General features: G+C 46.6%; 2 protein-coding genes across 2 annotated transcripts in view; both read right to left on the bottom strand.

The window, feature by feature from the left end:
• The window catches only part of RALGDS (ral guanine nucleotide dissociation stimulator), a 60,716-nt gene extending 59,848 nt beyond the window's left edge, over window positions 1–868 (bottom strand). Inside the window, exon 1 of the mRNA XM_086764068.1 lies at window positions 751–868. Within this exon, the coding sequence (XP_086620194.1) occupies window positions 751–768 (18 nt within the window). The 5' untranslated portion in view covers window positions 769–868. The remainder of the gene's footprint in view (window positions 1–750) is intronic.
• A 5,525-nt stretch (window positions 869–6,393) lies between these two features.
• On the bottom strand, window positions 6,394–12,844 carry GBGT1 (globoside alpha-1,3-N-acetylgalactosaminyltransferase 1 (FORS blood group)). The gene is made up of 6 exons (XM_010129330.2): window positions 12,729–12,844; window positions 11,588–11,650; window positions 10,238–10,288; window positions 10,104–10,139; window positions 7,970–8,104; window positions 6,394–7,525 (listed from the first exon to the last, which is right to left on the bottom strand). Exons 1-6 carry the CDS (start codon window positions 12,788–12,790, stop codon window positions 6,844–6,846), a joined length of 1,029 nt encoding a protein of 342 aa, XP_010127632.2. The 5' UTR covers window positions 12,791–12,844; the 3' UTR covers window positions 6,394–6,843.
• Window positions 12,845–14,019: the final 1,175 nt, after the last annotated feature.

The raw sequence follows: 14,019 nt of genomic DNA, 5'->3' as shown, positions 1-14,019 counted from the left end.
CTTTACCTTCCCACCACCCCACAACGGCAGCAGCACCGAACCCTGAGAACACGAACATGAGAATGGGAATAAAAACGTCAGAAGAGCATCAGGACCAGAGAGCGCCACATTCTGATGAGACTACCAAATTTCCTGCCTTTCCTCCCCTGCCCCAAAAGCACCAGTGGTTTTGTGAGTGTAGAGCTTTTGTCCACCTGGGCTCAATTTAGCTTCATTTAGCCTCATAAACACACCGGGCACGGACAAAGGACCTCCTGGTGCCACACTTGGCCCAAGCACTGCCTGGAGAGCTGCAGCCCTTGCTCGCTGGCACAGCGCGCAGCAGCTTCGCAGCCTGCCAGCAGCCACGCAGCTCAACGACGGCCGCAGCATCGTGCCCTGTCCCAAACCACCTTGCATTCCCGGTCCTTCATCCCTACTTCTACTGGCTGCAATTATCCATTATACAGATAGAAATAAAAATAATAAAAATAATTTAAAAATTGTTTCTCTTCTGCCAAAGCTCACGCTGCAGATCAGGATTGCGGGCATTGACAGCGTCCCCTACGCCAACAAGGGACAGGCACCTGCAGCTACAGACTCTCAGGAAAATCACCGACCAGAGCTCACCCGCTCCGTGGCACCGCACATCCATCAGTCACCCGCCGCGGACACGCGTGGGCCGCCGGGGTGCTGAAGGGGACCGAACCCGACCGCCCCCGGAAAGTGTTTGCGGGGAGACAAAGCCGCCGGGCGAAGCGCAGGGCTCACCTGGGTGTCGATCATCATCGTGCCCCGCTCATTGCCTCCGTTGCGGGGCTCCGCGGGGCCGGGCTCACCGCCCCACCGCCGCCGCCGCCGCCGCTCCCCCCTCCCCGGGAGCAGGAGCCGCCAGCGCGGAGCGCGTCCGGTAGAACCGAGCGCGGGGCGGCACCGGGGGGCGGGCGCAGCGCTTGGCTCCGCCCGGCCCGGCCGCCCGCGCTCCCCCGGGCAAGCGGCTGCAGGTGGGTGCGGGTCGGCACCCGTGGGTGCACACACGGACACCTGCGCCCGTGGGTGCGGACGCGAGGGTTCCTGCCCCCCACCCCGGGTGCACCCTCTGCCTGGTGCCCTGGGCACCCCACCCCTGTTTGGGTGACCCCCTCCCCGAGCAGGTGGGTGCTGTGGGTGTTTTGGGGGGAGCAAGACCCGTGGGAAAGGACCTCGCAGGCCTGGCCGGGGAGCGCGCGGCGGTTTGGAGGGTTTTGGCACAGCGCTGCCGTGGAAGCTATAAATAGGAGGAGAGCTTCAGGGCAGAGGAAAGGGGTCATTTGCTGGGCGAGATCCCCCTGCGTGCAGTGCTGCCAGCCCCCCCCGCCCCCCAGCAAGATCCCCCTAAGGAGGAGAGCCCGGCACCCCGCCTTCTCGAGACTGTGCTGCCAGAGCCAACAGCCAGCCCAACGCCCGAAATGTGGGCACGGAGGGACCCGGGGAAAAAGCTGCTGGAGATTTGGGTGTGCAGTCGGCGTGCTGGAGCGTGAGCTGGTGAGACAGCGGAGGCTGAGCGGAGCAGGGTTGCCCTGGAAACAGAAAGGCTGCACGCGAAGGGCTCCAGTACCCATAGTTTGTATTTATGAGGCCGATGACATGTGTCATTGCAGAGTCACGTCAGGAGAAGCAGGAGCTGAGAGAAGGCTGCGTCACTCTCCGTGGCCGACTGCACACAGCCAGTGCAATGCTCCCAGCTTGGGGGTGCAGAGCCGGCCACCACGCTCCTGGGGACCCCAGGACACCCACCCAAATGAGTGCCACCATGTCCAACAGCCCCCTGCCCCAGGGGCCACCGAGCAGGAAGAACCAACTTTGCCAGGGTGGCAGTGGGAATTAGTGAGAAGGCAGAGCCCATCGCATCTGACCGTCCCGCTCCTCCGTGGCTCCAGGCCAGCAGAACCAGCAGCTCTGGATGGGGTGCGCAGCCAGGGAAGGAAAAGGTGCTGCCAGGGCCCTCGCTCTGGCACTAGATGCTGCTACAGAGCAACATCCTTCTAATTATAGTAACAGTGTCAGTGCTGAACAGTGGGAAAAATACATACTTCAAAAGGTCTAGGACTGTAATTTGCTGCTGGCAAAACTCACTACAAAAAAAACCACCCCAGAATGAAGCACTTTAAAAAGTAATTTGTACATATGTGATTTGCTTTAAATTAGCTACAGGTTCAGCGGGGAAGGGGGCACACAAGCAGCAGAGATTTCTGGTAAAAACTGCTTTTCTATTCATATGGCTTTCTACTAGTTTTACATGAAACAGCGACATTTGCTGGATCGATGTTTAATCTAAATATAGCCCAAGAAAAGTCAGTATAGCGTTACTCTTAGACAAAGGAGGGAGCTGGGTGGGTAGGCAGACATTTAAAAGTCACTCCTCCGATGCGCTTTGCTAGCAATGCTTTCCTAAATTATTTGATTACGTGGCCCTATGTGTGGATCAGAACCGCAGGGCTGGGGATTTAGAGTGAGTAAAGTGCAGCCCACTCCTATAAATTCCTTCTCCGGTGCCTGCTGCCCCTGAAGGCGCCTGTCACTGTCACTGTCACTCCACCTGGAGAGCAGCTGTTGCTCTCTGCATGCTTCACCGCCGGGGATCCCACGGGGACTTGCTGGGGCAGCAAGGTGGAGCAGAGCAGGGGGGATTCGAGTGAAAAAATAGTAACCCTGGTGCTTAGAGCTGCCCTTTGAAATCAGAGCAAATCCCCACTGAGAAAGTCGCTCTAGGTGTCTCACATTCACCAGAAAGTGACCAAGACTAGTTCCTGCGCGGGCACAGAATGAGGGGCAGTCCCTTCCTTGAAAAGCCACAGGCTAAACAGGTAAGAAAGGGCAGGAGAGTAAAACCAGCAGCCGTTGCAGCAGGGAGCTCACAGCCTCCCAGCTCCTTTCCCCTGCCGTGCTGCTTTAGCTGCATTAAGCCAGCCAGATGCACATGGCTATGCCCCAAGCTGGTTTTGTGCAAGGACTGTATAACTCATGTTCTTAACCTCCCTCATCCGTGTCTGCTCCAAGACCGTCTCATTTCCGTGCCCCCCAGCCACAGATCTCACGCAGGGAAGGTTTGCCTACGCCAGACCTTTTATAACCATCGCTGCGCATCAAAGCGGTTCAAAATGACATTTCTGGTCAGCGACATCAGGCTACACCACCCGGGGGAGGATTAAGGGAAATCCAAATAGGAGCAGCAAAGGGTGCTGGTCTGGCTTAGTGGAAATGATTCTTGTCCTATCGGTGGGGAGAATGAGGGGATCACAGCATGGCCCCACCAAGCATCGTGTTCTGTGCTGGAAGTTTCTGTTTCTTGCCCCCCAGAGAAGTTTTCTCTTTGGGGATGAATGAACCATACAAGTCAGCAGCCAGGACAAGGAAAGAAAAAGCCTGTCAGATGGGTTCTTAAATTAGATGGACAATGAATGATGAGTCTGTTCCAGCCGAGCAGAAAGGGATGGACGGAACAAGGGGCCCTTGGGAAGGAAACAAGCTACTGATCTGAGGCTTGGTTAAGAACAAACAGGGCTTGAGTCAGAAATACCTTGAAAGCATGACCAGAGCCTCAGGCAGCGTAAAGCAGCTGATGATTTATTGATATGTGGTGATTCACTTTTCATGCAGTACTGCATACGTGTATCCACATCCAAATTTCCTTGGCACAAGGAGATGTGAGATAGCATTGTCCTCTGTGGCAAGCGGAGGAAGAGCCCACATGCAAGACTGCCAGTCTGCTGCCTTGCTACCACGTGCCTCAGTTTCCCCACTGAGCAATGGATGCTGGAGAGGAATTCAGATCAGAAAGCAGGTCCTGGGGAAGCTCTCACACTGCCCACACGTTTCAGGCTGCACAACCCAAATGAGAGGAGGAGAGCTTGCTGCTGGTGTTGGGGGAAGAGGATTAATCAGCAGGAGATGACAACAGAAGTGCAGGCTTTAATTAATTAGAGGAGGGCATGACTGATTCAGGGAGCATCTCTCGCAGCGCACTGGGGAGTGTGTTTCTGCAGTCACATTCTTCTGCTCCCTGGAGACAGAGAGAGTGTCTAGGCACTGCTTCAAATCACAGCCCTGTCGAGCAGAACTGTGTCAGGTAACGTATGACACGGGACCTTACCCCGGGGAGAAGCTGCGGGGCTGCTAGGAGGACAAACATGTTTAGCACTGCACAAATCAGGCCATTACCACATCAATCACACGGTCTTGCATTCAGCCAAAAGGAAGCAGATCTGGAGACCAAGCCTTGCATAAAAGTTTTTCAGAACAGGTACCCCAGAAACACAGACCACCCTCTATCACACGTGATTTGTGCCAGAGAACTTCCTCTCAGAGAATATTTAGTATAGGATATGAATATCTGCACAGGAACTCCATTAATTTAGCATGGCAGAACGAAGCCCAATGGTTGCAAACACAGACCAATTTAGAGCAGAATTAAGGCATAAGGGGAATTAGCCATTGGCACAGCTGATCTATGGGTTTGTGGCTGCTGTGTAACTTCATGTTTTATTGGCTCTGAATGCTTTTCTAAGAGATCTAGCACAGCCCAGCTATGTATTGTGAGCTTGATACTGACACTGGGAGACAAAATTATCTGGCTTGTCCTGTGCAGATCAGACTAGACAGTTCCTTCTGGCTTATAAAAGAATGCAAACATATATATACTTACATACACACACACACACACACACACATATATATATATAAACTGGCATAATGAGACCTTAGTTTCAGTCATGGCCTTCAGACACACCTGTTTTACAAACAAGAAATATTCGGTGATAATCCTGGGTTTCGTGGGAATGCATCTTTCAGGAAATATTTGGAGAAAGATCTTTCTTCTCTCTGTTGGCTTAGCTGATGTGCCTGGTTACCAAACACAGACATCTTCACAGGAGATTCAGTTCTGGTTAAGTTATGTAGAGGGGTGTCTTCCTCCAGCGCCACAGCACTCAGAATAGTCTTGAGAAAAAATAATGAATCAACATGAATCAACATGAGCATGAATCAACATACCCAGCTGCCTCTAGGGGTTTTGGGCTGGAGGTCTTTTGTGTACTTTACCCATATTGTGGGTACTGTGAAAGCTTTTCTAATTAGTCTTCTGGAAGATGAAATGCCTAGGTTGACCCTGGCAAGTGCTGTTCTCAGCCTGCTCACCTAGGACTGAAATGGCTCGTTAAGTCATCTGCAATCAGCAGCGCAGCCCTAAAGCTTTGAATACTTGATACACTGCCATACAGCAATTTTCTCATGTGAATAGAAGCAAGAACAGTCAGGCGCCTCTTCCCCTTTCTCTCTCTCTGCCAAATAGCTTTTTTTTTTTTTTTTTAAACCTGTTCCCTTAGAAACACTCAGCTAAGCCCTTTCAACCCTGCTTCTCTTCATGGCGCACAGCACGGCAGCAGCGCTCAGCGCTGCCGTTCTCCGCTGCTCCCTGCGATCTCTCCCTGCTCACATTAAACGAGCATGGCACAGACTGGCAGAGCCCTTTGGTAGGATGCCTTGGGAGGTAACGGAGGAGATGTTTATGGCAGACGTGCTGCAGCAAGGGAGGTGGCACACGAACCTCCATGCTGTGAGCTCAGTTGACAATTACGCAGGCGTCGTTAGCGAGCCCTGGCTGTTCTCCTGCATTTGGACCCCCCATCGCCTGTTCACACCAGTGATCTGTCAGGCTTTAAAGGCTGCAAAACGCCTGGTCCAGCTTCTCATCGCATTCACGCAAGGAAAATGTTAACCCCAGCCTACTTCCAGCTCCAGCTAGACTGAACTCACAGTTGCACTAGAGCGTTTCATTATAAAATGAAATCACCCTGTTGCTGGAAAAGCAGCAGCGCTTACTGCCAGTTCCAGCAGCTTCTAGCCAAATTATTTCACAGATCTTAGAAAAACTGGAAATGGATAGGAACGTGAACCTCTCAATACCAGATTTTCTGTATTGGAAAAGATTACATGATCTACAGAGACATGTGAACCAGGGAAAATGTTCAGAGCACATCTGTGATTGAAATAAACCCAAAGAAGTTCAGTCTGGGTCTGAGCTGTGCCAGTTCTGTCTAAACTCGGGTCTTCAGAACACAAATTGGAATGTGGAAGATAACTGCTATATGAATTCATACCATTTGTCCTGTCAGGCGAGAGTTCTTACTGGCAATGGCTGGCACCAGCTCTCTGCTGAGAAGGTCCAAGCAATCCTGCTGCACACTCATCACGGATAACTTGCTCTGAGCACAATTTTTCTTCTGATCCTGACAAAAGGTGTGAGTTTAAATCACAATGCATGAAAAATAATTGCCCTGCAAAGGTTTTTTTGTTTGGTGGGGGTTTTTTATTTGTTTGGGTTTTCTTGTTTGGATTTGTTTTGTTGGGTTTTGGTTTGGTTTTTTTTGTTTGTTTGTTTGTTTGTTTGTTTTAAGTGAAAAGGTATTTAGTAAAACTCTGGGTCTTCTCCACAGGAATGCTAAATACCATTTTGATCTTGCTAAGTTTCTGTCAGGCCTCAGGAAAACACTCAAAAGACATCTGCAACACTCAATAGACATCTGCTATAAGGACAGCCTTGCCTTTGATACCTGGCTTTTAAGATGCCTTTCTGTGCTGCAGCCTCAAGCAGGATGCTTGTGTTTACAAAGATCAGGAACCTAGAAACCTTTTCATTCTCACCTCCCCTTTGGCTGCTGCTTCTGAAATGTATTAAGACTCCTGTTATTCCAGAGAAACTATCCACGTGCTCCTTTCTCAGTTTGTTCACAGTGGGAACAAAAATTCATGGTGGGGCATGTTTTGTCGGAGCTAACATTCAGTGGGTTTGATTGTGTGGAGGACACCTCTGCAGGGATCAGATGGTCAATCCCATATCTCTTTGTAGTTCTTATCCACTGTGGAAAAACGTATGAGGTGAATTTCAGGAGGCTTTGGCTTCCTGTCATCCCATAAATACTCTGGAGAAAGCACCTTGGAGGGTTTGTGGGACAGGAAGTGCCTGTTGAGATGACTTTCTTCCTGCCAGGCTGCCACAATCCCATTGGCTTTGTCTGTTAGGATGGTCATGTGGCAAGACCTGGTGAACTCGTAGACTTTCCTGACCAGCCCTCCAAACACGGCTCCTCCGTAGAAGTCCCCTTCTCCATCAGGGATGTAGGCTGCTGAAGAACTCCTCCTCTCATAAGGGAACTGGCTTCGAGGGACATTAAAATAGCCAGGGTGTATGGCTGCTACTGTATCACCCAGAGTCTCAGGCCCCCAGGCATTGCAGAACACCATGTCAATGTTCACGCAGAAGAGGTAGTCCACTTCCTGATGGCTCCGCTCTGCTATGTGCTTGTTTATCGCCTCCATCCTGCGCATGGAGATCTCTTGCCAGCTGGGGTATTTCTTGATGGGGACAATGACAAACCTTCGTCTGGGTTGCAGCTGGACATCAGGAATTGTCTCAGGGTTGTCAGTGAAAATATAATAGTTCACCCGATAGCCTTTCATGAAATGTTTCTCTGCTGACTCCAAGAAGTGGCTCACAAACCTGGTGTATCTGTGCAGACACAACACAGAAATAGCACGGCAGAGACAGGGGATGCACGGTGGATTATGAAGGGTACTTTAACGAATGAAGAAAACAAGGGATGAAGAGTGTTGACTAGCTATAGCTGCAAGGATCCATACACTATACATGCAACGTGTACAGTACAGTGGAGGTCGAGGAACAAGGGGATTATCCCTGCTTTGACCAACCAGCCACCTATCTACAGCTCTAATTCCCAGGGTTCTTAGAAAATACTGATCATGCTTCCAGGTACCTTAGGTGCCGAGTCTGTTATCTTGTAGGCTTCTACAATTATGGACACAACACATGGGTATTTAAGTTTACTACAGATTGGGACAGATTTCAGCTCTACTGAGGACAAAAAGAGCCAAAATGATCTTTGGACAGAGGAAGTACATCAGCCCAAGGACTGTGCCCACTGAGTTCACTTACTTTCCAATGGCAAAGGCTGCCAGCCCTACGGTGAGATTCAGTGGCCTGTAGGCACTGTCTAGGATCTCCGAATTAAAGGTTCCTTCCCAGATGATGGGGGCCAGCCATGGTGTGACTGTCAGCACATCCTGACGCCTGAAGGAAAAGAAAGGGAATGTTACTGAAATGCAATTGTTCCTTTTGGTTTCAAGGCCAGTAAATGGGAAAGAAACATTAAAAAGGCAGCTAGAAGAGGAGTGTGTGTATCAGCATAACTCATTATGGATGGTATAATCGTCACATCTTTTCCCCTGCCTTCTTATTTAAGGTTACCGAGTGTGGACATTTCAGTTCCTGGGATGAAATTAAGCATTGTTTATCAAATTGGCAAAAGCCTGAGGATCTACTAAAAATCTTATTTAAGCTCATAGGATGTTTCTGCTGAGGAGAGTTTAATAACCACTGAACTCACAGAATGAGAGGTTATACATATTTCCTATCAGTCTGACGCAGATTGCTACATGCAGATTAAAACACAAGTAATAATATGGAAATTACTATTAAAATATACCCCATTGCTGTGTTATTAAAACACAGCTTGCAGCACGACAGTTTATTTTCCCAGTATTTATATATAGCTTTAACACATTCAAACAGAATTTAAAATTCTGTATGTGAGCCAGCCTAACAAAGTTACAGAAAATCCTTAATCTCCTGTGTGGGTAGTGGAAATACTGAATGTACATGCAGCAGAGCCTGATTGTGCCCTATTACAGCTATGCAATGCTCTTCCAACTTTCTTCTTTGTTCAGGGTTTGTTTCTCACCTTTTTGATTTTCAAACAAGATGTCATTTATGATGTGTAATTTACCCTAGCCCACTGACATTCGCCCCAGACCATGATCCGTAGCACTCTGCTAATGAAATTTGTCGTGCACGGCACAGGGCCGCACCTGGGGGCTGAAGCAGTCTCCCATCTGACAGGCTCCCAAGGCAGTAACAGCACAAAAACCAAAGCGAGGGACCTGTGGAGAGCAGTTTGATGGCTAAGGCAGTGGTACACCTTCAACCCAGATCCAACACTTTCAGTCTGAGCGGATACTAGAATAACAATTTCACTCCCCTCCTACAGCAATGCATGTCATTAAAAGATTAAATTATACAGGAAGAAGAATTTGGTTTGTAGAAAATGTACTGAGCTGTTCTCTTTCTGGGTTAATTATCCTTTTTAGAGGGGGAGAGAGAAGGAAATCTGCAAGTTTGTTTCTCTAAGCAGGGCTTTTTTTCCATCTTATTTTAAAGGACTGCACTGGGTTTCCCAATGACTCATTTCCATGGTATGCATCCTCTCAGTGCATGCTAGTCAACTCCCTTCAGAAGACACAGAGCTCTAAATGACACATGATTTTCTCCTCATTTAACCCAGTATACACTAGCTGATTTCGTGCATTAATTTATTCCAATACAGAGGAGAAACATTCAGGCCTAGCACGTTGTGTTGAAATCGCAGGGGAAAAAAGAATGGTATGTACCAACAGGGTGTGTTTATTAACGTGCAAAAAAAAGGTGGCTGTTGAAGGTGAACTGCTAGAGATAAGAGTCAGGTCACAGGAGCTGGACCAAAGGAGACTGCTAACAAACATGAGCTGACGAGGAGCGTTTGCCTAGGTCACGTCCCAGCTGCTGCTGCCTGAAACCCTCCATGTCTGTTTAAACTCACTGGCTTGACTGCTTCTTACAGAGACTTGCCTGAGAGTGCCTGCAATTTCTTCCAGCAGAAGATCCAGCAGGTTAACTGAAACCACTGCTGAAGCTCACACAAGGCACCTGCTTGATACAGATACAACATGGTTCCAGAAGGTAACTTCTCACTGTTTTCCAGCTATTATATACCTCTTATCTCAAAAAAAAAAAGTCCCTGGCAGCAACCATGTAGACAGGCTGTGTGTGTGCTAATGTATTAATTGGGAATTTACAGTAGGTATATTAGCAAACTCAATCTTACAGCAGCATAGACAGCTGTAGACAGACCCATCTGGTTAGATTTCTCTAGGAACAAGGTACTGTTCAGTGTGTACCAGGACTCTGAGTGCCACAGAGCACCCAAACTAAAGTCAGCAGAAACAAACAACAAAGTTCAAACAAAGAAACTTACTTTGGAGCCAGCACTCTTGGCTGCTGATAAAATAATCTGTAGGAAGGAAGAAATATCTACTGAATAATACATGAATATGCCCGGAAGAGAGGAATAGCAGTTTAAAGGTCAGGAAATAAAAAGCCAGTACTTACTGGGGGAAAAGCTGGATTAGCTTGTCTTCTCTATATTGGAGTTTTATGGACCTGCATGATGGGGTGGGAAAAGAAAGGGATTGTATTGCTTTTCCTAAAATACAAACCAGGTTCAGGTTCAGGACTTGCTGCTGTACTGACAGCTGTCCAAGTCCTCACTCCAGTTGCTGTGCACACTGCTCTGCCCGGGACAGAGACAGACATTGCCTGTATGCACAGTCAAGGCCTGTTAGATGAAACAGAGCACACAGCAGAACAGGGAGAGAGAGATACTGGCAGCTCTCTGAGACTGTGGGTAAATCAGACTTTAGGAGTCAAAAGCTAGGGAAGGACACGCTTTTTGTGGACGGCCAGTTCTGGTCGTTTATGTGCTCCATTGACTGCATAACTGTTCTGTTCACCACCTGAAATACATCACACTTTAAATAGCATTCAGAGAAATAAGCATCTTACTGGACACAATGTTCTTTAATGGCTTGAGATAATCAGAAATGCCTCTATAAGTGATGATCTTTTCTATTTGCATTTTTTAATTTTGTTTTTACAAGGTCAGTAGGTCACAGTAAAAGATTGGAAAAGCTGTGGCTTGTCATGTTACAGCTATGGTCCAAAATGGCAGTGAAGTCACTCAGGCCATGTACCCTGCTCCTCCACAGTGTAAATTCTCTTTTATGCAGCTTCCAAGACAGCTTTCAAGACCCATGCTAAGTCAGTTAACTGTACATTGGTTTGCATCACACAGTGAAGCTGACTCCTTAAAGTGTAAGGTTTGTGGAGAAGCAGCTGCCCTTTCATTTTGTTCGGTGCAGGCTTCTGGTCCACGACTCAAGTGCTGCCATAACACAAACACATTCATGAAGTGAGTGGGAAGCACAAATCGTGGAGTGATGATGATGAACATCATTGGGAGACTGGAGGGTTAATTCCTAACTCTGCCAGATTTCCTTATGCGATCATTCATTTCACATCTGACTTGCACGTCTCCAGCCAGCAAGCTGGGATACTTACCCCACACCTCAAAGCCCAGTGAGATCCTGTGTGTACATGTGCACGTGTGTGATCACACCCTGAGAGCAAAGCCAATGTTAATCTGTTAGTCACAGTCTCTGTGACCCACAACAAACAAGTCCTGACTCATGCTGTACAAATACAGAGCTGTCCTGAAGGGCAAGCAGATTAAAGCAGAAGAGGTTGCATTATTACCAATTTCTTTTAAGAGAGTGAGTAATTATAGATTCATAAAATAAAGAACAAGTGACTACCTGTTAATAACTACTTATATCGTCAGTGAAGTACAGCTCCTGTAACAACAACCTGTGTTTTTCATTACATACAAAATAGGATACTTACAAGATTTCGGGGCAAGGAAGGTAATATGGGAGGTAGTGCACTTTTCTGTTCCCAACTGTAATCCTAGGACAGCAAAGAAACATTTTAAAAGAGCTAATGTTGCAAGATACCTTCCTAGGATTTTCCAAGATGGTCTCAGAATCTGGGAAGTCTTCTCAGATTTTGAGAAGTAACTGTAGCTAACTGCATGTCTACCTTATTAATCGGCATAGGATCCAGCGTATTCACATTTTAATGTAATATGGTGCTGATAATGGGAAAGAACAAAATGAGTCCAGAAGCATCCAGCCTGTAACATCAGGTCTAAGTATTATTATTTGTATCAAGTGGTTTACAAAATATAGATCTACACATTTTTGAAAAACATACACAAATGGACACAGATAAGGCAATACTCAAAATGGATAAATATGCAATATACACTGACGTGACATACTGACACTTCCTGGAACTTCAAATGCTACACGTGCATCTTTTAATTTGCACGGCAGACAAATAGGCTGCATTGGCTTTTTTTCCTCCCTTCAGTTTTGATCACAGTCTATAGAGATTTTTATAGACAATCACTTAACTACTGGTGAAATGCAGCCACCCACTATGTGAAATAAGAGCAAACTGCAACATCAGAAATACAGTATAATTAATAATAGTTCATAATTTCATAGTTAATAGAAACCTGGTCTCAGATTCATTTCAAACAATGTTTGAGTTTGCTCAAGAGAATCTGCAAGGCATACTCAGTACACTCAAAGCTACAAACATTCTCAGAGCTTGAAGTGTTCGATAGCTACAAAGCTATCCCTAGTTTCACTGGAGTGAGTTTGGACTGTTAGAAGAGACAGATAATCTCTTTTAAAGCCTGAACTGAAATGTAACTGGAATATTCTGTACTTGAACATTTGTTTGAGAGTCGGATACAGTGTTAGCAGCCTAATTTAGACACAATTGGTCTTTTTTTCTCTCTCCCTTCCGAGGCTTCTCCTTTTACTAGTGTTATGTTATCTATTATATGAATTATTGTTCTTTCTTACAGCTCTAACAGGGACTTTCCATAAAATGCACTGCTGATATTTTTCTGCTACTATGTTTTTTACCACAGTACAGATATAGACAGGATGTTTTAAATATGACTAATGCTTACCAGATAAACGCAGTAACAACAAACAGACAAACAAGAGATCCCAACACTTTCCTGGAAACCATGTCTTCTAAAGTAGAAGAAGGAAGGGCAACTTCTTACTCCCAGCAGCTTTCGATCTGCAAAGAACAAAAAGCAAGGGAAATTGGCTATAAATGTCTTGCTATGAGAGAAATGGATTATTTTGTCATAGGAGCATGAGGTTCTCCAAGCAGTTTCATTTTAATTCAGTCCTTCTGAAATCAAGAACACAAAAGGAAACAGACTGTAAGAGCCAGGCCACTTAGTTACCAAGGCAGTTCCTGTAAACCGTTTGAGAAACCTCTCCATTTCAATGAGGTCTAATCACAGTTATAAGCGCCTGGAGAGCCTTTCTGATTTGATTCTAGTTTCTGTAGATGCCATTTATTCATCTAAAGCACACACCCATTCAATTTAATAAACTCACCAGAACCAATCCTATCAGGTGACACACAGAGCTAATACAGTTATCATTTCAGCTGATAAACTCCATCTTTCACAGAACAGGAACCGCCAGAGACAGCTCCCTCCAAAGGTGCACGTAGGAGAAAGGTAAACTGAGGTCTGGTACAGGCAAAGAAACATTAGATGACAATTATAATGTATATTGGGTAACAATACTTCTCTGCAAGTCAAATAAATTACTCCCTTTTCAACAGCCATAAAAATAAACTTCTAGCTCAGCTGTCTTACCTTAAAAGCTTGAATTAAGCCCTTTTCTGTTCACAGGGCAGGGAAGGTTCCCCCAGTGTGAACCACAGGACTTGTGACAAACACACAAAGCCTTTGTACCTGGCCTCCAAAGGGGCTCGTTACAAGCACATTAATTGTTACAGGCTACATCAATTATTACCTTTAGCGAATACAAAACTACAGTACTGCAGATAAGTCTCTTGTGCACGCAAGCTCACTTCCGCCTCCTCGGCATCCTCTGTTTCCACATAAAGCACTCTGCTGCACAGCACGCTTTCCAGGCTGCTGCTGTAGGGACTGCAACGCAGCCTCCAGTCAGAGGAAAGAGTTTCCTAGCATGTGACTTGGAGCATCACAAAATCCCCCGTTTAAAAAAAAAAAAAAAAAAAAGTATATATCCTAAGACTTTGCACTGTTTAAAGCCTTCATGGATTCATGCTGAGCAGTTCTGGATTCTAGTCTAAAAAATGCTGCAGATCCACAAATGTAGCAGGATTTGCAACCAGCCTTTCCCCTCTAGCTGTTATTCTATGCTTTGACCAGTTTTATCTAATCCCTGTGTTAATTCTGTAACTAGTGC

Source organism: Chlamydotis macqueenii, chromosome 20 (assembly GCF_036417535.1).
Source record: "Chlamydotis macqueenii isolate bChlMac1 chromosome 20, bChlMac1.mat, whole genome shotgun sequence".
NCBI lineage: Eukaryota > Metazoa > Chordata > Aves > Otidiformes > Otididae > Chlamydotis > Chlamydotis macqueenii.
This window is presented reverse-complemented; position numbering and strand designations above follow the sequence as displayed.

Coding starts and splice junctions, on each gene's coding strand:
- GBGT1 (XM_010129330.2), bottom strand. CDS start 12,790: ATGGTTTCCAGGAAAGTGTTGGGATCTCTTGTTTGTCTGTTTGTTGTT. Junction 10,140..10,237: donor CTAATCCAGCTTTTCCCCCA/GTAAGTACTGGC, acceptor TCCTTCCTACAG/ATTATTTTATCAGCAGCCAA. Junction 8,105..10,103: donor CCAAGAGTGCTGGCTCCAAA/GTAAGTTTCTTT, acceptor CTTTTCCTTCAG/GCGTCAGGATGTGCTGACAG.